Source organism: Sebastes fasciatus, chromosome 17, assembly GCF_043250625.1.
Source record: "Sebastes fasciatus isolate fSebFas1 chromosome 17, fSebFas1.pri, whole genome shotgun sequence".
Classification (NCBI taxonomy): Eukaryota; Metazoa; Chordata; class Actinopteri; order Perciformes; family Sebastidae; genus Sebastes; species Sebastes fasciatus.
Genome location: NC_133811.1, coordinates 27,456,230 through 27,480,210, shown reverse-complemented (window position 1 = coordinate 27,480,210; position 23,981 = coordinate 27,456,230). Strand labels below are relative to the sequence as shown.

General features: G+C 40.1%; 4 protein-coding genes across 4 annotated transcripts; all 4 read left to right on the top strand.

The window, feature by feature from the left end:
* The first annotated feature begins 394 nt into the window (after nt 1–394).
* On the top strand, nt 395–11,232 carry LOC141754162 (uncharacterized). Its single transcript, XM_074613062.1, has 7 exons — nt 395–464; nt 5,997–6,178; nt 8,106–8,251; nt 8,961–9,025; nt 10,674–10,838; nt 10,918–11,022; nt 11,114–11,232. Exons 2-7 carry the CDS (start codon nt 6,059–6,061, stop codon nt 11,152–11,154), a joined length of 642 nt encoding a protein of 213 aa, XP_074469163.1. The 5' UTR covers nt 395–464; nt 5,997–6,058; the 3' UTR covers nt 11,155–11,232.
* Nucleotides 449–4,962, top strand: LOC141754158 (uncharacterized). The gene is made up of 6 exons (XM_074613059.1): nt 449–657; nt 854–999; nt 3,632–3,696; nt 4,382–4,546; nt 4,624–4,728; nt 4,843–4,962. The coding sequence occupies exons 1-6, from the start codon at nt 538–540 to the stop codon at nt 4,881–4,883; spliced, it is 642 nt and encodes a 213-aa protein (XP_074469160.1). The 5' UTR covers nt 449–537; the 3' UTR covers nt 4,884–4,962.
* Nucleotides 11,233–13,009: 1,777 nt separating the features above from the next.
* Nucleotides 13,010–16,431, top strand: LOC141754157 (uncharacterized). The gene is made up of 6 exons (XM_074613058.1): nt 13,010–13,235; nt 13,432–13,577; nt 15,169–15,233; nt 15,851–16,015; nt 16,095–16,199; nt 16,313–16,431. The coding sequence occupies exons 1-6, from the start codon at nt 13,116–13,118 to the stop codon at nt 16,351–16,353; spliced, it is 642 nt and encodes a 213-aa protein (XP_074469159.1). The 5' UTR covers nt 13,010–13,115; the 3' UTR covers nt 16,354–16,431.
* Nucleotides 16,432–17,332: 901 nt separating this feature from the next.
* LOC141754163 (uncharacterized) lies at nt 17,333–22,705 on the top strand. The gene is made up of 6 exons (XM_074613063.1): nt 17,333–17,651; nt 19,579–19,724; nt 20,434–20,498; nt 22,147–22,311; nt 22,391–22,495; nt 22,587–22,705. The coding sequence occupies exons 1-6, from the start codon at nt 17,532–17,534 to the stop codon at nt 22,625–22,627; spliced, it is 642 nt and encodes a 213-aa protein (XP_074469164.1). The 5' UTR covers nt 17,333–17,531; the 3' UTR covers nt 22,628–22,705.
* Nucleotides 22,706–23,981: the final 1,276 nt, after the last annotated feature.

The following is a 23,981-nucleotide window of genomic DNA, read 5'->3' as shown; positions in this document are numbered from 1 at the left end:
TTGATGTCCAGTGGTTCTTACATGGTAAATCTGATGCTACCAGCTACTAGTCCAAACCTTTTTATGTTCGTCGTGCCATTAAGTATTTTTACAGCCGGAGCTTACAGCAGTATGGCAGAGGTCAGGCTGTGTCACAGTCCTGGTTTTAGCTAGAATGAAGCAGCCCTGTGTTAAACTGTATACTACATGTATGTGTAAGCTTTGGTGGCCAAGGACAATTCAACAAATCAGTGCATGATTAATATACAAACCCAATAGTGTTGTTATGAAATCCTAAACTCACAGTAGATCCTGAAATCCCCTTTCAACCTGCAGAGAGGTACGCTGGCAGTGAAATATGACTTGCGTAACTCTTGGCAAAAAACATGAACACAAATGTTATGTAATTATTGGCCAGCAGCTTGTAACTGGGCCACCATCAGCTTCTATAAAGGCTGACCGGCTCAGTGAAGCTCAGTCGTTTCGTAACGTGCAGCTACCATCTGAGATCTTGGTGTTTATTCCATTTGTATCCTGAATCTGATCAGCTGTAGCATCATGAATCTGTGGCTCATCAGTCATTTCCTGGTAGCGGGGCTGTTTCTGAGCAGCTCGGCTCTGACACCTGAAGAATGCCAGCCCTTGGTCACGCCTTTGTCTCTGGCTGACCCCTCCATGGTAAGTCCTCATCTGACTACTGACTGGGTCTTTGCGTTTGTTTATTAGCCGTTGAAGCAGTATTCAGCTTTTTGGGAAATTACATAATTAGCATTGCAGTCGAGTTGTAATGAAGTTTAGAAAGTTTAAAGTTTACTTCCATTATTGAAAGATGTTTTTGTCTGCTGTCACTAACTGACTTCATGTTTGTTTGCAGATGTACGGCAGGATGAACTTCCTTGCGAGTTACACTGATAATGAAGAATATAACGCCATGTCGAAGATGGGCGAGAGCTCCTGGGCGAATACCACCGAGTCACCATCCAGCCCCAACGAACTTATTATGAGTCAGCTGAACACGATGTGAGTTGATAACAGTACAACTGTACAAATACACATTAACTTCTGTAAATCGTAGTTTTATCATAATTAATAAAACATTTGAGGAACACATTAAAACCTGCTAAAGGCGTGCCAGGTCTTCCGCTATGCAGATGATACTCAGTTTTACCACTAAAACCTCTTGAATCAACACAGTCGTTGTAACACACAACAGTTGAGTTGCATCAGTTCATCAATTCACCCTTTGCTAAGCTACGCCTGCGGGCTGTGTATTGATGAATGGATCTCGTGATACGATACGTATCATGATACAGAAGTTTGAGCACAATAGGCAAATACCCTCGTATTGTCAGTTAGCATCCACAACCTTTCTCACACCGGATCCCCAAAGCAGATGTTTTAGTCCTAAACAGGGGTTTTTCTTATGTGACCTGTAACCTCACAAAATAATGTAGTTAGCTAATTATATGGTAACTCTTGGCCATGGAACTAATGCTAAGTTACTACTGTTGGTAGTAAGCTAGTTATCTGGGAATGCTAACATTAGCAGCTTAAATTAGAGCAGATAAAACATTGTTAATCCATTCCTTACACTTTAGCCGACCCTTTTAGTGCTGACGTCATGATGAGGTCACGGTGTTAGCTGAAGGTTAAACAAAGGAAAGACTGGAGGCTAACACTAGCAGTGGGCTAAAGTTACACATCAAAAATGTCATCTTGCTTTGTTGTAAAGGTGCCAGAATCCAGATATCACATACATTTGAGATGACAAACTGTGATTCGAGGCTCTTGCGAGCTACGATATCAAAGAAACGTTTCAGAGATGGAGAGTAAATGTTGCTAATATGTAGCCGTCTGCTAACTGCAGCCAATGGCTCATCATTAGCAGAAGGCTAAACTATTAGAAACCCTTTCTCTCCATCTCTGAAATGCTTTGCCGATATTGTACGACTCTCTTTTTGACTGACTTTAGTGAAGGATAGTTAACTATAGGCCTCCAAAGATTTATACGGCCTCAATTTATATTTACAGCGCTACCGACAGCCACCAGCCTACGGTGACCAGACGTCTCGGTTTGTCCGAGACAGTCCCGGTTTGTCCGAGACAGTCCCGGTTTCAAGCTGACGTGTCCCGAGTCCCAACAAATATCTGTATAACACTCAAATGTCCCGGTTTTCAAAAGTCACTCACAAATTGTCCCGGTTTTCACTACAATTAAAATAATAACAATATTATACTTACATAGACATTTATCATGTTCCACTCATTAATTAATTTGTGCACACGAGATAAAGTTATCTTAACTTAAAACTAAAGTTGAAGAAAAATTTCCATAGGCCCAGACAACAATAAGTATCTTCTGAGTGAAACTCTCTACAGGACTCCCAAACTCTCTACAGGACTCCCAAACTCTCTTCAAGACTTCCAAACTGTCAGTGCATCATGAGGGGGATAGTCCTGTGATTAAAGGGGAAAAAAGTAGTGTATGTGATAAGTCATGATGTCACAGCCTCTAATGCACCCTCCTATAATGCCATCTCTCTGAGCCCACTCCGTGCTCAAATGCGCCACATGTGTGCCAAGTTAGCCATCCTGATGAAAACGCATATGGTGCGTGCATGTTAGCGTGTGCCCGTGTGAGCGGGCGTGCATGAATGTGCGGTACACTTCAGTGTCCCGGTTTGGGGGTTTGAAAAATATGGTCACCCTGTACCAGCTCGCTGGTCGGACGGCTGGTTACTTAGCTAGCCTAGCTTGCTAATTCAGCCATGCTGTCATGCAACACAGAAAATGAGGTGAACAAAGTTGTCACTCATCTGGCGAGAGCACTGTTCTTTCCTACGCTGTGACAAGAGTGTGTGGATGAAGCATTAAGTTGCTAAATTTTACTCATTTAGCGACTGGCTCGTTAGCTAGCTACCTTGCTAATTCCACCATGCTACAGAAAATGAGTCCAACAGCGGACAGCGCTGGGTCACGGTCCCTCTGCCTCACTCCTCGCCGCTAGGAGACTACTTCACCGGGAGGAGAGCAGGCGTTAGCTAGTTAGCTTGTCAGTCTCCGGACAAGCTAGCTAGCTAACTAGCCAGTTCCGGAGACAGACAAGCTAGCTAGCTAACTAACGTTAGCCAGCCGTCTACTCCTCCTGAAGTAGTCTCCAGCGGCGTAGGGGTCGGCTAATCTGGTCCCATTGATTAATATTAACTTTCTCAACTAACACTTGTGATCCTGGAGAGTGAGTGACAGTAAATATTGAGAGAAACTAATATTTTCTCCAGCCATTGTTAAAAACAAGCCAACAATACTTGCTAGCCAGCGTTAACTAACAGTTTCAGAGCATTATTCTGCCTCCCCTTAACGTCCCGTCCACTAAATACCTCACCATGGTTACTAACAGAGAAAAGGTCCATATTCAGTAGTAGTAGAAATAATAGGCTAATTAAACCAAATCAATCCCAACTCAACATGAAAACTCAGGAGCTATATTTTGATTAATAGTAAATAAATGACTTCTTGTCTGTGTCTTGATCTCAGGAGAAGTTTGACAAAATAATCATAACTGAAGCCTTACTATCCTTTTTTAGGATCTTAAATCGTAAAACAGCTCTCCCAGAATCTGGACTCACCTCTTCCTCTTGTCTTTTTTTCTCAGAAATGGAACCTGCTTTGCCTCAACTGTCACCGTAACTATTGACGGCAACACTGCAACATTGTCAAGTAAGTTACCTGATCTGACACGATAGGCCTACTGGAGATTCTTCGTGTAAAGCTGGGCATTCACTGTACGACTTAAGCCTGTTTCTGGCCCGAATTTTGAGCCGCACGACTCATATTCGAGTCTGACTAGATTTCAGCTTCGTCGGGAGTCGTTTTCCGTGCAGTGTACGGGGGGGACAAGGACCGATTAAGTCCTCCCGACCGGCCGTTGGAGAGTCTGATAAATTTCTGACATGTCATGTTGTCAAAAACACATTTCAAGGCTAAAAAAAGCAACAAGGGAATCAATAAAAAATAAATCTGACCTTGTCCGTCCACAGGCTCTCGCACAGTTAAAGCAGAGAAGCCGATTCCCCAACGTCAACACCTTGTTTGTCCTCTTTTTACAGTAATCAGAGCGTAGCTATCGAGATAACAATGTACAATAGATACAGTAAAACTTAGCTAGCTTACCTCAAATTATTTTCCGTCCACGTCTTCCTCGCCACCTGCGAGTCCATATAACGTTACACCGCCCCCACTTTTTTTAAGACATTTCAGCAGACGGGATTGCACAGATGATGAGGGCAGTACGTTTCTGCCTTGTTAGCATTGTGACCCGTCCAGATACACATAGATACTTTTCCTGTTTCAGATGATGAATATTGTTTTATTTAAAATGTTTTGACTTTCTTTCTATCCTCAGTCGCCAACATCACCACTGTGTTCCACCTGCTGCCGAGTTGTGACGGCTGTCTGCTGATGAGCTTCAACAGCACCGCCAGAAACCTTAACAAGATGTTACAAATGTTGAACGTCAACAGCAACATTACGGGGGAGGAGATCAACTTTCGTGGTGTTTATCTGATGGGTAAGAAGGAATGAGCCTGAGAGAAAATAACACATTTTATCTGAAACATTCGTCTATTTTTGTTGTTTTGTTTCCAGCCAGAGAGTCGACCCTGAAGGACTCGGACATGGAACACTTCAAGAAGCAGGCGAGCTGCCTCGGCTTCTCCAGAGAACCAGACTTCCTCTACGACCCCAAGAATGGTGATTCACCTTTTAAAGCTTAAATGAAACTATTATTAAATGATTAAACAATGGAATCAAGATGAGTGATGTCAGACATAACTGATTTCTCTATCTCTGTCTTTCTCTCTGCAGGTTTCTGTGCTGAAGGCGAGGGCATTAAGATAACATTCTGAAGTGAAGAACAACTTTCAGAAATATTTCAAACTGAAATTGAGAAATTAAAGAGACAAAAAGTGACTAAAAACATCAAAAGTGTGGTCCGTATTTTTTATTCATTATCTAATGAAATGGTGTAACACCAAGGCTTTCAAACTGTGAAGCGCCTCCTCAGGGAGGTGTGGAGGGAGAAAGGTGACGTAAAGATACTGGGTCAGGGGCATGCAGGTATTCTAACAACAGGAAGTTAGTTGTAGTTTTTCAGCAAACCTTAAAGTTGAAGTCAGTAACTTTGAGCAAATATGATGAAAACAGTATTTTTTTATAAAACAGTCACTATGTCCTGCCAGTAGTACATGATACAGATAATCTGTAAGAAAAAACAATAGGACTGCGATAATAACACGTTAACGCAAATTTGTTTTAACGACACTAATTTCTTTAATGCGTTAACACAACTTGTGATTTTTAGGTTGTAACGGCTCAGTTTTAAAGCTAGAGTGAAGATACTGGTATCATATGAAACTAGAAAACCTCATAAATCCATTGATACCAACCATGTCATACTACTTATCATGAAGAAGGCTAAATAACGCTCCAATGTTACACAAAATCTTTGGTGAGGAAAAACTGTCATGGCCATTTACAAAGGGGTCTCTTGACCTTTGACCTCCAGATATGTGAATGAAAATGGGTTCTATGGTTTACAGCATGTAGGGCCATCAGCATGGACCATAAGGGAAGTATTAATCTCAGGCGCTGGTTATGTGCATACCAGAATAAATCTGTGCACAAGCTGACAACAGTATTTTTTGCTCAACAAGCTTGTTTGCTGCTGGCCCAGGTCCTCTGAGTCCAGAGGCCGACAACATATACTCAGTGTATTTGTAAGCGTTGGTGGCCAAGGACAATTCAACAAATCAGTGAATGATTAATACACAAACCCAACAGTGTCCTTATGAAATCCTACACCCACAGTAAATCCTGAAATCCCCTTTGAACCTGCAGAGAGGTACACTGGCAGTGAAATATGGCTTTCCTAACTCCGGTAAACAAATGTAACTAGGCCACCATCAGCTTCTATAAAGGCTGACTGTCTCAGTGAAGCTCAGTCATTTCGTGACTTGCAGCTACCATCTGAGATCTTGGTGTTTATTCCAGTTATATCCTGAATCTGATCAGCTGTAGAATCATGAATCTGTGGCTCATCAGTCATTTCCTGGTAGCGGGGCTGTTTCTGAGCAGCTCGGCTCTGACACCTGAAGAATGCCAGCCCTTGGTCACGCCTTTGTCTCTGGCTGACCCCTCCATGGTAAGTCCTCATCTGACTCCTGACTGGGTCTTTGGGTTTGTTTATTAGCCGTTGAAGCAGTATTTTTGGGAGATTCTTCCTTAGTTCGTGCTTCTCATGGATTAGCATTAGCATTTGAGTCAGAGCTAAATAAACGACAACACGGCACAATGAAAATATATTTTAACCCATTTCCCAAGATGTGGCTGTGTCCTATCCAGGCTACCATCTTTGTTTGGATTAGGAAGTGCTGCAATTTGGAAAAAAGTTTAAAAAATGTTTTTATAGTGTAGTAGGATGTTTGAAGATTCTGGAAAACATCACCCCGTATGTAACACCTTCAAATGTATGTTGATGTTTTTCAGGCGAGAACGTAACCATTTAGATTTCAAAGATTTTGTGATCAATTTATCCAAAACATGTCTGTTTGAAACCAGTTAACATCTGTCAGCAGATCTTAGATACTTAACGACTGGCTCTGATGTCTCTGTAGCATTTTGATATATCATGTTTATTCCTTTTGAAAAATAAATTGTGATCTCAGATATTAAATATATGTTGCTGCTACATTAGTTCATCTGAAGGCAAAGTTGAGCTTCATGTTTTAATGTCGTACAACATGGCCGCCTCTATGGACATTGACTTATATGTATTCGAGCTGGGACAATACACCTATCTCCCGATTCGATACTACCATGAGACTTCGGTGCCGATTCGATATGTATTGCGATTCTACAACTATTGTGATTCGATATTACGATTTATTGTGATTTTTGTTAACTTTTTTAACACTAAACCATGGAAGAAAGTTGAATCATACACTTCTAGGGACTAGGGAAAATCTCTAAATGAATCCAGTAAAAATGTTTGATTTTCAGCAAGTATGTAGTCAGAAATGTCCTGAAGTCGAATATATCAGTCATCGTCAGGAATGATTTATTAAATTTTTTCCAGCAACCCAAAAATCAAAGAATAAAGACATTTCCCTCACAAATTAGTGGTATTTTCTTTTTAATTTATAAGGGATATTTAATGTTTTATACTTCTGGTGAATAATTCCATCAATCTTATTTCCATAGATGTATTTTGTATATACATACACCTTATTTTGCAAACCAGACGTAGTCACACGTGTCTACTTCCTCTAACTTCTCCAAGGTGGTCTCTAGCTCTCCCCTCAGCTCCGTTCTCTTTATACATCCATGGTCAGCTCCATCGGGGCCGTTTGAATGCATTTAACATAAATGTCTATATATGGGTGCTCAACAGTTGAAGCGTCGGCCCATTTGACCACAGAGATGAGAATGACGGCCGGCTTGACCGCACGTTGCCGCGATACGATGACGTTTCCTGTCCATGACAGAGTTAGCATGCAGCTTTAGGCGTGATGTCTAGCTCTGCTTTTCCTGCAATGTGTGAAACACAAAGTGTTTCCATACTTTACTGGATGTGTAGTGTTTACCTCTTTGGATTCAACATGTGAGGGTGCAGGTCGTATCCAGGCAGACCCGTTTCAACTTTCTAGTTTCGGCTCGCTACGGTTTGTTTTGGTTGACGGATACGGAACGGATATGATGTCACGTTACTCAGACTACATCAATAAAAGCGGTAACTTCCTTCTACCTCCACATAGACTCAAATGAAGCCATTATATCTATTTTATATATATTACCACTAGCTTTGTTCCAGTTAGTGTTAGGTGTCTTTTGAAGTTTTTGGTACCCTTGCCTTTACGATACCCAAGTTTCAATACCTAAACAAGTCTTGAGTTTGAAGAATAGTTTCCATTGAATAATTTTTAAGTAAAAATTGTTTAAAAAATGTCAAAAAATATCTCGTGAAAGATGAACAAACTGTTCAAATAAGTAAACAAGATGACGATTCTCTCCAAAAGTACTGAGAGATGTTTTTGTCTGCTGTCACTAACTGACTTCATGTTTGTGTGCAGATGCTCGGCTTGTCGAACTTCATGGCGGGTTACAGCGATAATAAGGTATATAACGCCATCCTGAAGTTAACTCAGAGCTCCTCGATGAACATCACCGAGTCACCATCCAACCCCAGTGAAGTTGTTATGTCTCAGAAGAACAGGATGTGAGTTGATAACAGTACACCTTACAAATACACAACTTAATAACTTCTGTAAATTATAGCTTTCTCAAAATTAAGAAAACATTTGAGGGACACGTTAATCACTGTTAAAACCTGCTAAAGGTGGTAACTTTTCCTTCTTAGGCCCATTTTCCCTACTTTTTCTGTCTATATGCTGTTCCTGGCTCTCTGATTTCCTAATCGTAACATCCAGTTCCACCGCTATGCAGATGTTACTCCATTTTATCACTAAAACCTCTTGAATCAACTTAAATGTAACACACAACAGCTGAGTCTGTTGATGTTTGTCAATTCACCCTTTGCTAAGCTACGCCTGTTACTAGGGCTGTGTATTGGCAAAAATCTGGCGATACGATACGTATTATGATACAGGGTTTACATTTCAAGATATTGCGATATATTGTGATACTCTATCACAGTACAGTATCTGAACAGATGAGTTTTCAGTCTGAAGAGTTTCTGCTGTCCTGATGTGAATGGGGAGTTCGTTCCACCATTGTGGAGCCAAGGCAGCAAATAGTCAGGAGTAGTTTGACGAAACAATCCTAACTAAAGTTCTACTTACTAGCCTTTTTCAGAGCTTTAAAACATATAACTCAGTCTTCAACGTTTTTAGCCAACGAGGACGTGAAGTCGTAAAACAGCTCCATCAGAATATGAACTCACCTCTTGCTCTTGTCTTTTATCTCAGAAATGGAACCTGCTCGGCCTCAACGTCCAACGTTATTTTTGACGGCAACACTGCATCAGTGTCAAGTAAGTTACCTGATCTGACACGATACTGTAGTTTCTACGTCATCACGCATGTTCTCATGCCTTCAGATGCTTGTAGGGTTTCAATTAACCTGTTAAGCCCTAGCTCTATCTCTCCGAAAAAAATAAGAACTACACAAAATTAAGCAGGATTTGCTCCTCAAACATAAGGCTTAGATGCATACAGTATGGTCTCACTTGAATGGTAAGGAGTATGAATGCATTGTAAGTAAACTAGACTACATATATTACCATGGAGATTACAATGGAGAAGCAATAACAAAAAATATGATTTTTTATCCTCGCCTAGTATAAAATCTTAATTTCAAAGGCAATATCACCATAATAACAAAGATCCCATTGATTATGATGCAACTAAATGTATTCTGCTACTCTTTACTACAACTGGGACTGTTGATGAAAATACACAAAAACTTTGAGAAACACCCTGTTTTTCCACTGTCTCACGGCAGTTTGTGAAATAGTCACGTAATTTAATCTATTTGATTCGTGTACATAGACACGAATTTCCCTTATTTTTCATGACGCTCAGCACGGCCTTCAACAACGTATTTTTGGTACGTTTTCCTACAAATGTCCAGCAACACAAGACGCAAATGTCAATTTCCGCTCCAGTCTTTTCAGAATAAAACTACTACTGAGGTTTAAGAATGGATAGCCTTGGTTAGGTTTAGAAAATAAACTACTTAGTTAGCTTTAGGAAAAGATGGTGGTTTGGGTTAAAATGACTACAGAAGTGCTCTAACTTAAGTACGGAAGTTATGTGAAAAAATAAATCAACTTTGACTTGAAACACCAGTCTCCTGGTGAAAGTCCTGTGTTTTTTGGATATTTGGTTGGACTTAAGTAACAAAACTACTTAGTTAGGTTTATGAAAAGATTGCGGTTTCGGTTAAAGTAACACTGGAAGTTGCGTAACTTAAATACGGAAGTAGCGTGAAAAAAGTTGCTTAGTTGGCTTTAGGAAAAGGTTGCGATTTGGGTTAAAATAACTCCGGAAGTTGCGTAACTTAAGTACAGACGTTACGTGACAAAAACTACTTAGTTAGGTTTAGGAAAGGATTGCGGTTTGGGTTAAAATAACACCAGAAGTTGCGTAACTTAAGTACAGACATTACGTGACAAAAACGACTTAGTTAGGTTTAGGAAAAGGTTGCGATTTGGGTTAAAATAACTCCGGAAGTGTCAAAGTTACGTGACAAATAAATCGTTGAAACGTTGACTTCTGGTTTCACACAGGACATGAACAGCGATCTTCTGGGCGAAAATCCTGTATTTTTTTACCCATCCATCCACCCCGACCTCCTCCCTATGTGGCATTTGTCGCACTTTATACTTCCCGGTTCACAATTACATGGATTACATATGAATTGATTTCTTGCTGACAATCACAAACATTTTTGAAATTCGTGTCTATGTACATGAAACAACACATTCAATTTCGTGACTATTTCACAAACTGCTCTGCGACTGGGCTGTTGATTACATCAAACACAAAATCAGTTTCCAGAAAGCTGACAATACACACGTTCTTAGGTTTTCGGTCTACGGGCTCACTATACAGTTTCTGTTTCAGATGGAGAATATTGTTGTTTTATTTAAAATGTTCTGACTTTATTTCTGTCGTCAGTCGCCAACGTCACCTCGATGTTCCACCTGCTGCCAACTTGTGACGGCTGTATGCTATTCAGCATCAACGTCACCGCCAGAAACCTCGACAAGTTACTTCACAAGATTGAATTCAACCACGACGTTACAGAGGAGGAGATCCATGCTCATGCTCTTTATCTGATGGGTAAGAAGGAACAAGCCTGAGAGAAAATAACACATTTTATATCGGAAACATTCGTCCATTTTTCTTGTTTTGTTTCCAGGCCCCGGATCGACCCTGAAGGACTCAGACCTGGAACATTTCAAGCAGCAGGCGAGCTGCTTCGGCTTCTCCGGAGAACCAGACTTCCTCTACGACCCCAAGAACGGTGATTCAACTTTTAAACTTAAATGAAACCACTATTGAATGGTTAAATAATTAAATCAAGATGATCTTTATCTCTGTCTTTCTCTTTGCAGGTTTGTGTGCTGAAGGCGAGGGCATTAAGATGACGCTCTGAAGTTAAGAACAACTTTCATGAATATTTCAAACTGAAATTGAGAAATTAAAGAGACAAAAAGTGACTCAAAACATCAAACGTGTGGTCCGTATTTTGTATTCATTATCTAATAAAATGGTGTAACACCAAGGTTTTCAAAGTACTACCTCCCCATGGGGGTTGTGGAATTGTAGTCCTAAAACTTAGACCATGATGATCTCCCAAATTCAAATAAAACAAAAATAATTCATTAATATTAACTTCTTTCTATCACAATAAATGTTTTTTTGGCACTAATAAGGCTCAGAATATCACATAGAATTTGTCAGCCGTTGTAATCAACATAGATTTCTCATTGTTTGTCCATTCTTGTTGACTATACTAGACCCTTACAGAGTCCGACCACCAGATACTATTATCATATGACGTATTGGTGTGTTTATTATCGTCACCTATTATGAAATGAGTAATGTTAGACCAGACATGTCCGAATCAAATTTAAACGAACGTTAGCTAACGTTATCAGTTAGCCCTCAGTCGGAAACGTAACAAAAGTCAATACAATATTGCAGACATGTCCGATTCAATTTTAGCTTCCGCAGCCACTTGTTGTTTTGACCGCGGGGGAGGAGGAGCGCCTGCACCGGTAGACTACCAGTTACGTGATTCCTTCTTGATGGCCGCCGCCAGACACTTTTTCCTCAGCGATTCCTCAACAAGTATAATGTCAATATAAAACTGGAGACTTGGATTTTGGTCATTTTATTAGATCAACCAGTCACACAGCAGCTCTTTATATGTCAGGCAGGTGAACATTAACATCAGACCCCTGACAGTTCTCTATTAAATAGAGTGTTGCTGGTCGAGATTTCTATTTTTTTAATTAATTGACCTTAACATTTTTGCCTGTCTGTTTGACTGACAATCTGTTCCCTTTCGGTGGACCCCATGCGACCTTATTTCAGAAAAAAATATGTACAGTAGTCAACGGCAAGAGACAAATAGTTTTTTGATATCGTTTGAATTGTGGCATGAATCACACACATTATGTTTGTCAATTTAAAAGATAATTTTGCAAGTCAAGAAAGTCTCAGTTTGTCGTAGTATCATTGGGTTTAGTGTGAAACCGCTCAGTCAACTACATCTGTCCTCTCACACAATAAACCTTTCCTCTTAGTAACCATGTTGAGGTATTTAGTGGGCGGAGCATTAAGTGGAGGAAGTATAATTCTCTGAACACGTTAGTTAATGCTGGCTAGCAAGTATTGTTGGCTTGTTTTTTTAACAATGGCTGAAGAAAATACTAGTTTCTCTCAATATGTACTGTCACTCACTCTCCAGGATCACGAGTGTTAGTTGAGAAAGTTAACATTAACCAACGGGACCAGATAAGCCGACCCCTACGCCACTGGAGACTACTTCAGGAGGAGTAGACGGCTGGTTATTTAGCTAGGGCCTATTTGATGGCCATTTTGAAAAATGGCTGCCATGGCCTTCAGGGGCCAAATATGCAGCGTCCCGATATCTACATCTTTTCATAACATATAAACCTACGTCTGTGCCCAATTTGTTTCTTTTATCGCAAAATGCACAACCATTATGAATATTTCAGCTTAGTTTCTCCACGAAGGGTTCCTTTCTTCATTGCTCAACAGCTTAGCTGGCAACATATACTCAGTGTATTTGTAAGCGTTGGTGGCCAAGGACAAATCAGTAAATGATTAATACACAAACCCAATAGTGTTGTTATGAAATCCTACACCCACAGTAAATCCTGAAATCCCCTTTGAACCTGCAGAGAGGTACACTGGCAGTGAAATATCGCTTACCTAACTCTGGTAAACCAATGCAACTGGGCCACCATCAGCTTCTATAAAGGCTGACCGGCTCAGTGAAGCTCAGTCGTTCCGTGACGTGCAGCTACCATCTGAGGTCTTGGTGTTTATTCCAGTTATATCCTGAATCTGATCAGCTGTAGCATCATGAATCTGTGGCTCAGCAGTCATTTCCTGGTAGCGGGGCTGTTTCTGAGCAGCTCGGCTCTGACACCTGAAGAATGCCAGCCCTTGGTCACGCCTTTGTCTCTGGCTGACCGCTCCATGGTAAGTCCTCATCTGACTCCTGACTGGGTCTTTGGGTTTGTTTATTAGCCATTGAAGCAGTATTAAGCTTTTTGGGAAAATACATAATTAGCATTAAAGTTGAGTCTTAATAATGTTTATAAAGTTTAAAGTTTACTTCCATTATTGAAAGATGTTTTTGTCTGCTGTCACTAACTGACTTCATGTTTGTTTGCAGATTTACGGCAGGATGAACTTCATCGCGGGTTACACTGATAATGAAGTATATAACGCCATGGGGAAGTTTACCCAGAGCTACTGGATGAATATCACCGCATCACCATCCAGCCCAAATGAAGTTATTTCCACTCAGCAGAACAAGATGTGAGTTGATAACAGTACAACTGTACAAATACACATTAACTTCTGTAAATCATAGTTTTATCATAATTAATAAAACATTTGAGGAACACATTAAAACCTGCTAAAGGTGTACCAGGTCTACCGCTATGCAGATGATACTCAGTTTTACCACTAAAACATCTTGAATCAACACAGTCAGATTCCAACTCTTGTGTTGTCAGTTAGCATCCACAACCTTTGTCACACCGGATCCCCACAGCAGATGTTTCAGTCCTAAACAGGTTTTTTTTCTAATGTGACCTGTAATCTCACAATATAATGTAGCTAGCTAATGATATGCTAACTCTTGGCCTTGGAAGCAATGCTAAGTTACTACTGTTGGTGGTAAGCTAGTTATTCGAGAATGCTAATGTTAGCAGCTTACATTAGAGCAGATAAAACACTTTCCTTACACTTAAGCCGACACCCTTTTAGTGATGACGTCATGATGAGGTCACGGTGTTAGCTGGAGGCTAAACAAAGGAAAGACTGGGGGCTAACACTAGCTGTGGGCTAAAGTTACACATCTAAAATGTCATCTTGCTGTGTTGTTAGGTGCCAGAATCCAGATATCCTATAGTGAAGGATAGTTAACTATAGGCATCCAAAGATTTAAATGCCCTCAAATTATATTTACAGTGCTGCCGACGGCCACCAGCTGATCAGACAACTGGCTACTTAGCTAGCTTAGTTTGCTAATTCCGCCATGCTGTCATGCAACACAGAAAATGAGCCAAACAAAGTTGTTACTCATCTGGCGATAGCACTGTGCTTTCCTACGCTGGGACAAGAGTGTGTGGATGAAACATTAAGTTGTTAAATTTACTCATTTAGCGACTGGCTAGTTAGCTAGCTACCTTGCTAATTCCACCATGTTGAGAAAATGAGCCCAACAGCGGACAGCGCCGGGTCACGGTTCCTCTGCCTCACTCCTCGCCGCTATGAGACTACTTCACCGGGAGGAGAGCAGGCGTTAGCTAGCTAGGTTGTCAGTCTCCAGACAAGCTAGCTAGTTAACTAATGTTAGCCAGCCGTCTACTCCTCCTGAAGTAGTCTACAACGGCGTAGGGGTCGGCTTATCTGTTCCCGTTGGTTAATATTAACTTTCTCAACTAACACTTGTGATCCTGGAGAGTGAGTGACAGCACATATTGAGAGAAACTAGTATTTTCTCCAGCCATTGTTAAAAACAAGCCAACAATACTTGCTAGCCAGCGTTAACTAACGGTTTCAGAGGATTATTCTGCCTCCCCTTAACACCCCGTCCACTAAATACCTCAACATGGTTACTAACAGAGAAGAGGTCCATATTCAGTAATAGTGGAAATAATAGGATAATTAAACCAAATCAATCCCAACTCAACATGAAAGCTCAGGAGCTATATTTTGATTAATAGTAAATTAATGACTTTTGTCTGTGTCTTGATCTCAGGAGAAGTTTGACAAAATAATCCTAACTGAAGCTCTAGTAGCCTTTTTCAGGATCTTAACTTTGTAAGCCAACATGGAGGAAGTCGTAAAACAGCTCTCCCAGAATCTGAACTCATCTCTTCCTCTTGTCTTTTTATCTCAGGAATGGAACCTGCTTTACCTCAACTGTCCCCATAACTATTGACGGCAACACTGCAACATTGCCAAGTAAGTTACCTGATCTGACACGATAGGCCTACTGGAGATTCTATGTGTAATGCTGGGCATACACTGTAAGATTTTAGCCCTTTTCTGACCAAAACTTTGAGCCGCACGACTCATATTACAGTCGGACCGAATTTCAGCTTCGTTAGGCGTCGTTTGCCATGCAGTGTACGGGGGGGACTTGGGGCTGATTAACTCCTCCCGACCGGCCGTCGGACGACTGGCATGTCATAAATTTTGGTTGTCCATCCACAGGCACCCGCACAATCAAAGCAGAGCAGCCGGTTCCCCAACGTCAACGCCTTTTTTCTACTCTTTTTACAGTAATCAGAGCGTAGCTATCGAGATAACAATGTACAATAGATACAGTAAAACTTAGCTAGCTTACCTCAAATTATTTTCCGTCCACGTCTTCCTCGCCACCTGCGAGTCCATATAATGTTACACCGCCCCCACTTTTTTTAAGACATTTCAGCAGACGGGATTGCACAGATGATGAGGGCAGTACGTTTCTGCCTTGTTAGCATTGTGACCCGTCCAGATACACATAGATACTTTTCCTGTTTCAGATGATGAATATTGTTTTATTTAAAATGTTTTGACTTTCTTTCTATCCTCAGTCGCCAACATCACCACTGTGTTCCACCTGCTGCCGAGTTGTGACGGCTGTCTGCTGATGAGCTTCAACATCACCGCCAGAAACCTTAACAAGATGTCACAAATGTTGAACGTCAACAGCAACATTACGGGGGAGGAGATCAACTTTCGTGGTGTTTATCTGATGGGTAAGAAGGAATGAGCCTTAGAGAAAATAACACATTTTATATCTGAAACATTCGTCTATTTTTGTTGTTTTGTTTCCAGCCAGAGAGTCGACCGTGAAGGACTCGGACATGGAACACTTCAAGCAGCAGGCGAGCTGCCTCGGCTTCTCCAGAGAACCAGACTTCTTCTACGACCCCAAGAACAGTGATTCACCTTTTAAGCTTAAATTAAACTATTATTAAATGATTAAATAATGAAATCAAGATGAGTGATGTCAAACAGAACTGATTTCTCTATCTCTGTCTTTCTCTCTGCAGGTTTCTGTGCTGAAGGCGAGGGCATTAAGATAACATTCTGAAGTGAAGAACAACTTTCATAAATATTTCAAACTGAAATTGAGAAATTAAAGAGACAAAAAGTGACTCAAAACATCAAACGTGTGGTCCGTATTTTTTATTCCTTATCTAATGAAATGATGTAACACCGAGGCTTTCAAACTGTGAAGCGCCTCCTCAGGGAGGTGTGGAGGGAGAAAGGTGAGGTAAAGATACTGGGTCAGGTGCATGCAGGTATTCTAACAACAGGAAGTTAGTTGTTGTAGTTTTTCAGTAAACCTTAAAGCTGAAGTCGGTAACTTTTAGCAAATATGATGAAAACAGTATTTTTTTATAAAACAGTCACTATGTCCTGCCAGTAGTACATGATACAGATAATCTGTAAGAAAAAACAATAGGACTGCGATAATAACACGTTAACGCAAATTTGTTTTAACGACACTAATTTCTTTAATGCGTTAACACAACTTGTGATTTTTAGGTTGTAACGGCTCAGTTTTAAAGCTAGAGTGAAGATACTGGTATCATATGAAACTAGAAAACCTCATAAATCCATTGATACCAACCATGTCATACTACTTATCATGAAGAAGGCTAAATAACGCTCCAATGTTACACAAAATCTTTGGTGAGGAAAAACTGTCATGGCCATTTACAAAGGGGTCTCTTGACCTTTGACCTCCAGATATGTGAATGAAAATGGGTTCTATGGTTTACAGCATGTAGGGCCATCAGCATGGACCATAAGGGAAGTATTAATCTCAGGCGCTGGTTATGTGCATACCAGAATAAATCTGTGCACAAGCTGACAACAGTATTTTTTGCTCAACAAGCTTGTTTGCTGCTGGCCCAGGTCCTCTGAGTCCAGAGGCCGACAACATATACTCAGTGTTTTTGTAAGCGTTGGTGGCCAAGGACAATTCAACAAATCAGTGAATGATTAATACACAAACCCAACAGTGTCCTTATGAAATCCTACACCCACAGTAAATCCTGAAATCCCCTTTGAACCTGCAGAGAGGTACACTGGCAGTGAAATATGGCTTTCCTAACTCCGGTAAACAAATGTAACTAGGCCACCATCAGCTTCTATAAAGGCTGACTGTCTCAGTGAAGCTCAGTCGTTTCGTGACTTGCAGCTACCATCTGAGATCTTGGTGTTTATTCCAGTTATATCCTGAATCTGATCAGCTGTAGAATCATGAATCTGTGGCTCATCAGTCATTTCCTGGTAGCGGGGCTGTTTCTGAGCAGCTCGGCTCTGACACCTGAAGAATGCCAGCCCTTGGTCACGCCTTTGTCTCTGGCTGACCCCTCCATGGTAAGTCCTCATCTGACTCCTGACTGGGTCTTTGGGTTTGTTTATTAGCCGTTGAAGCAGTATTTTTGGGAGATTCTTCCTTAGTTCGTGCTTCTCATGGATTAGCATTAGCATTTGAGTCAGAGCTAAATAAACGACAACACGGCACAATGAAAATATATTTTAACCCATTTCCCAAGATGTGGCTGTGTCCTATCCAGGCTACCATCTTTGTTTGGATTAGGAAGTGCTGCAATTTGGAAAAAAGTTTAAAAAATGTTTTTATAGTGTAGTAGGATGTTTGAAGATTCTGGAAAACATCACCCCGTATGTAACACCTTCAAATGTATGTTGATGTTTTTCAGGCGAGAACGTAACCATTTAGATTTCAAAGATTTTGTGATCAATTTATCCAAAACATGTCTGTTTGAAACCAGTTAACATCTGTCAGCAGATCTTAGATACTTAACGACTGGCTCTGATGTCTCTGTAGCATTTTGATATATCATGTTTATTCCTTTTGAAAAATAAATTGTGATCTCAGATATTAAATATATGTTGCTGCTACATTAGTTCATCTGAAGGCAAAGTTGAGCTTCATGTTTTAATGTCGTACAACATGGCCGCCTCTATGGACATTGACTTATATGTATTCGAGCTGGGACAATACACCTATCTCCCGATTCGATACTACCATGAGACTTCGGTGCCGATTCGATATGTATTGCGATTCTACAACTATTGTGATTCGATATTACGATTTATTGTGATTTTTGTTAACTTTTTTAACACTAAACCATGGAAGAAAGTTGAATCATACACTTCTAGGGACTAGGGAAAATCTCTAAATGAATCCAGTAAAAATGTTTGATTTTCAGCAAGTATGTAGTCAGAAATGTCCTGAAGTCGAATATATCAGTCATCGTCAGGAATGATTTATTAAATTTTTTCCAGCAACCCAAAAATCAAAGAATAAAGACATTTCCCTCACAAATTAGTGGTATTTTCTTTTTAATTTATAAGGGATATTTAATGTTTTATACTTCTGGTGAATAATTCCATCAATCTTATTTCCATAGATGTATTTTGTATATACATACACCTTATTTTGCAAACCAGACGTAGTCACACGTGTCTACTTCCTCTAACTTCTCCAAGGTGGTCTCTAGCTCTCCCCTCAGCTCCGTTCTCTTTATACATCCATGGTCAGCTCCATCGGGGCCGTTTGAATGCATTTAACATAAATGTCTATATATGGGTGCTCAACAGTTGAAGCGTCGGCCCATTTGACCACAGAGATGAGAATGACGGCCGGCTTGACCGCACGTTGCCGCGATACGATGACGTTTCCTGTCCATGACAGAGTTAGCATGCAGCTTTAGGCGTGATGTCTAGCTCTGCTTTTCCTGCAATGTGTGAAACACAAAGTGTTTCCATACTTTACTGGATGTGTAGTGTTTACCTCTTTGGATTCAACATGTGAGGGTGCAGGTCGTATCCAGGCAGACCCGTTTCAACTTTCTAGTTTCGGCTCGCTACGGTTTGTTTTGGTTGACGGATACGGAACGGATATGATGTCACGTTACTCAGACTACATCAATAAAAGCGGTAACTTCCTTCTACCTCCACATAGACTCAAATGAAGCCATTATATCTATTTTATATATATTACCACTAGCTTTGTTCCAGTTAGTGTTAGGTGTCTTTTGAAGTTTTTGGTACCCTTGCCTTTACGATACCCAAGTTTCAATACCTAAACAAGTCTTGAGTTTGAAGAATAGTTTCCATTGAATAATTTTTAAGTAAAAATTGTTTAAAAAATGTCAAAAAATATCTCGTGAAAGATGAACAAACTGTTCAAATAAGTAAACAAGATGACGATTCTCTCCAAAAGTACTGAGAGATGTTTTTGTCTGCTGTCACTAACTGACTTCATGTTTGTGTGCAGATGCTCGGCTTGTCGAACTTCATGGCGGGTTACAGCGATAATAAGGTATATAACGCCATCCTGAAGTTAACTCAGAGCTCCTCGATGAACATCACCGAGTCACCATCCAACCCCAGTGAAGTTGTTATGTCTCAGAAGAACAGGATGTGAGTTGATAACAGTACACCTTACAAATACACAACTTAATAACTTCTGTAAATTATAGCTTTCTCAAAATTAAGAAAACATTTGAGGGACACGTTAATCACTGTTAAAACCTGCTAAAGGTGGTAACTTTTCCTTCTTAGGCCCATTTTCCCTACTTTTTCTGTCTATATGCTGTTCCTGGCTCTCTGATTTCCTAATCGTAACATCCAGTTCCACCGCTATGCAGATGTTACTCCGTTTTATCACTAAAACCTCTTGAATCAACTTAAATGTAACACACAACAGCTGAGTCTGTTGATGTTTGTCAATTCACCCTTTGCTAAGCTACGCCTGTTACTAGGGCTGTGTATTGGCAAAAATCTGGCGATACGATACGTATTATGATACAGGGTTTACATTTCAAGATATTGCGATATATTGTGATACTCTATCACAGTACAGTATCTGAACAGATGAGTTTTCAGTCTGAAGAGTTTCTGCTGTCCTGATGTGAATGGGGAGTTCGTTCCACCATTGTGGAGCCAAGGCAGCAAATAGTCAGGAGTAGTTTGACGAAACAATCCTAACTAAAGTTCTACTTACTAGCCTTTTTCAGAGCTTTAAAACATATAACTCAGTCTTCAACGTTTTTAGCCAACGAGGACGTGAAGTCGTAAAACAGCTCCATCAGAATATGAACTCACCTCTTGCTCTTGTCTTTTATCTCAGAAATGGAACCTGCTCGGCCTCAACGTCCAACGTTATTTTTGACGGCAACACTGCATCAGTGTCAAGTAAGTTACCTGATCTGACACGATACTGTAGTTTCTACGTCATCACGCATGTTCTCATGCCTTCAGATGCTTGTAGGGTTTCAATTAACCTGTTAAGCCCTAGCTCTATCTCTCCGAAAAAAATAAGAACTACACAAAATTAAGCAGGATTTGCTCCTCAAACATAAGGCTTAGATGCATACAGTATGGTCTCACTTGAATGGTAAGGAGTATGAATGCATTGTAAGTAAACTAGACTACGTATATTACCATGGAGATTACAATGGAGAAGCAATAACAAAAAATATGATTTTTTATCCTCGCCTAGTATAAAATCTTAATTTCAAAGGCAATATCACCATAATAACAAAGATCCCATTGATTATGATGCAACTAAATGTATTCTGCTACTCTTTACTACAACTGGGACTGTTGATGAAAATACACAAAAACTTTGAGAAACACCCTGTTTTTCCACTGTCTCACGGCAGTTTGTGAAATAGTCACGTAATTTAATCTATTTGATTCGTGTACATAGACACGAATTTCCCTTATTTTTCATGACGCTCAGCACGGCCTTCAACAACGTATTTTTGGTACGTTTTCCTACAAATGTCCAGCAACACAAGACGCAAATGTCAATTTCCGCTCCAGTCTTTTCAGAATAAAACTACTACTGAGGTTTAAGAATGGATAGCCTTGGTTAGGTTTAGAAAATAAACTACTTAGTTAGCTTTAGGAAAAGATGGTGGTTTGGGTTAAAATGACTACAGAAGTGCTCTAACTTAAGTACGGAAGTTATGTGAAAAAATAAATCAACTTTGACTTGAAACACCAGTCTCCTGGTGAAAGTCCTGTGTTTTTTGGATATTTGGTTGGACTTAAGTAACAAAACTACTTAGTTAGGTTTATGAAAAGATTGCGGTTTCGGTTAAAGTAACACTGGAAGTTGCGTAACTTAAATACGGAAGTAGCGTGAAAAAAGTTGCTTAGTTGGCTTTAGGAAAAGGTTGCGATTTGGGTTAAAATAACTCCGGAAGTTGCGTAACTTAAGTACAGACGTTACGTGACAAAAACTACTTAGTTAGGTTTAGGAAAGGATTGCGGTTTGGGTTAAAATAACACCAGAAGTTGCGTAACTTAAGTACAGACATTACGTGACAAAAACGACTTAGTTAGGTTTAGGAAAAGGTTGCGATTTGGGTTAAAATAACTCCGGAAGTGTCAAAGTTACGTGACAAATAAATCGTTGAAACGTTGACTTCTGGTTTCACACAGGACATGAACAGCGATCTTCTGGGCGAAAATCCTGTATTTTTTTACCCATCCATCCACCCCGACCTCCTCCCTATGTGGCATTTGTCGCACTTTATACTTCCCGGTTCACAATTACATGGATTACATATGAATTGATTTCTTGCTGACAATCACAAACATTTTTGAAATTCGTGTCTATGTACATGAAACAACACATTCAATTTCGTGACTATTTCACAAACTGCTCTGCGACTGGGCTGTTGATTACATCAAACACAAAATCAGTTTCCAGAAAGCTGACAATACACACGTTCTTAGGTTTTCGGTCTACGGGCTCACTATACAGTTTCTGTTTCAGATGGAGAATATTGTTGTTTTATTTAAAATGTTCTGACTTTATTTCTGTCGTCAGTCGCCAACGTCACCTCGATGTTCCACCTGCTGCCAACTTGTGACGGCTGTATGCTATTCAGCATCAACGTCACCGCCAGAAACCTCGACAAGTTACTTCACAAGATTGAATTCAACCACGACGTTACAGAGGAGGAGATCCATGCTCATGCTCTTTATCTGATGGGTAAGAAGGAACAAGCCTGAGAGAAAATAACACATTTTATATCGGAAACATTCGTCCATTTTTCTTGTTTTGTTTCCAGGCCCCGGATCGACCCTGAAGGACTCAGACCTGGAACATTTCAAGCAGCAGGCGAGCTGCTTCGGCTTCTCCGGAGAACCAGACTTCCTCTACGACCCCAAGAACGGTGATTCAACTTTTAAACTTAAATGAAACCACTATTGAATGGTTAAATAATTAAATCAAGATGATCTTTATCTCTGTCTTTCTCTTTGCAGGTTTGTGTGCTGAAGGCGAGGGCATTAAGATGACGCTCTGAAGTTAAGAACAACTTTCATGAATATTTCAAACTGAAATTGAGAAATTAAAGAGACAAAAAGTGACTCAAAACATCAAACGTGTGGTCCGTATTTTGTATTCATTATCTAATAAAATGGTGTAACACCAAGGTTTTCAAAGTACTACCTCCCCATGGGGGTTGTGGAATTGTAGTCCTAAAACTTAGACCATGATGATCTCCCAAATTCAAATAAAACAAAAATAATTCATTAATATTAACTTCTTTCTATCACAATAAATGTTTTTTTGGCACTAATAAGGCTCAGAATATCACATAGAATTTGTCAGCCGTTGTAATCAACATAGATTTCTCATTGTTTGTCCATTCTTGTTGACTATACTAGACCCTTACAGAGTCCGACCACCAGATACTATTATCATATGACGTATTGGTGTGTTTATTATCGTCACCTATTATGAAATGAGTAATGTTAGACCAGACATGTCCGAATCAAATTTAAACGAACGTTAGCTAACGTTATCAGTTAGCCCTCAGTCGGAAACGTAACAAAAGTCAATACAATATTGCAGACATGTCCGATTCAATTTTAGCTTCCGCAGCCACTTGTTGTTTTGACCGCGGGGGAGGAGGAGCGCCTGCACCGGTAGACTACCAGTTACGTGATTCCTTCTTGATGGCCGCCGCCAGACACTTTTTCCTCAGCGATTCCTCAACAAGTATAATGTCAATATAAAACTGGAGACTTGGATTTTGGTCATTTTATTAGATCAACCAGTCACACAGCAGCTCTTTATATGTCAGGCAGGTGAACATTAACATCAGACCCCTGACAGTTCTCTATTAAATAGAGTGTTGCTGGTCGAGATTTCTATTTTTTTAATTAATTGACCTTAACATTTTTGCCCGTCTGTTTGACTGACAATCTGTTCCCTTTCGGTGGACCCCATGCGACCTTATTTCAGAAAAAAATATGTACAGTAGTCAACGGCAAGAGACAAATAGTTTTTTGATATCGTTTGAATTGTGGCATGAATCACACACATTATGTTTGTCAATTTAAAAGATAATTTTGCAAGTCAAGAAAGTCTCAGTTTGTCGTAGTATCATTGGGTTTAGTGTGAAACCGCTCAGTCAACTACATCTGTCCTCTCACACAATAAACCTTTCCTCTTAGTAACCATGTTGAGGTATTTAGTGGGCGGAGCATTAAGTGGAGGAAGTATAATTCTCTGAACACGTTAGTTAATGCTGGCTAGCAAGTATTGTTGGCTTGTTTTTTTAACAATGGCTGAAGAAAATACTAGTTTCTCTCAATATGTACTGTCACTCACTCTCCAGGATCACGAGTGTTAGTTGAGAAAGTTAACATTAA

Coding starts and splice junctions, on each gene's coding strand:
- LOC141754163 (XM_074613063.1), top strand. CDS start 17,532: ATGAATCTGTGGCTCATCAGTCATTTCCTGGTAGCGGGGCTGTTTCTG. Junction 19,725..20,433: donor ATGTCTCAGAAGAACAGGAT/GTGAGTTGATAA, acceptor CTTTTATCTCAG/AAATGGAACCTGCTCGGCCT. Junction 22,312..22,390: donor TCATGCTCTTTATCTGATGG/GTAAGAAGGAAC, acceptor TTTTGTTTCCAG/GCCCCGGATCGACCCTGAAG.
- LOC141754162 (XM_074613062.1), top strand. CDS start 6,059: ATGAATCTGTGGCTCATCAGTCATTTCCTGGTAGCGGGGCTGTTTCTG. Junction 10,839..10,917: donor TCATGCTCTTTATCTGATGG/GTAAGAAGGAAC, acceptor TTTTGTTTCCAG/GCCCCGGATCGACCCTGAAG. Junction 11,023..11,113: donor CCTCTACGACCCCAAGAACG/GTGATTCAACTT, acceptor TTCTCTTTGCAG/GTTTGTGTGCTGAAGGCGAG.
- LOC141754158 (XM_074613059.1), top strand. CDS start 538: ATGAATCTGTGGCTCATCAGTCATTTCCTGGTAGCGGGGCTGTTTCTG. Junction 658..853: donor CTCTGGCTGACCCCTCCATG/GTAAGTCCTCAT, acceptor GTTTGTTTGCAG/ATGTACGGCAGGATGAACTT. Junction 1,000..3,631: donor ATGAGTCAGCTGAACACGAT/GTGAGTTGATAA, acceptor TTTTTTTCTCAG/AAATGGAACCTGCTTTGCCT.
- LOC141754157 (XM_074613058.1), top strand. CDS start 13,116: ATGAATCTGTGGCTCAGCAGTCATTTCCTGGTAGCGGGGCTGTTTCTG. Junction 15,234..15,850: donor CAACACTGCAACATTGCCAA/GTAAGTTACCTG, acceptor TTCTATCCTCAG/TCGCCAACATCACCACTGTG. Junction 16,016..16,094: donor TCGTGGTGTTTATCTGATGG/GTAAGAAGGAAT, acceptor TTTTGTTTCCAG/CCAGAGAGTCGACCGTGAAG.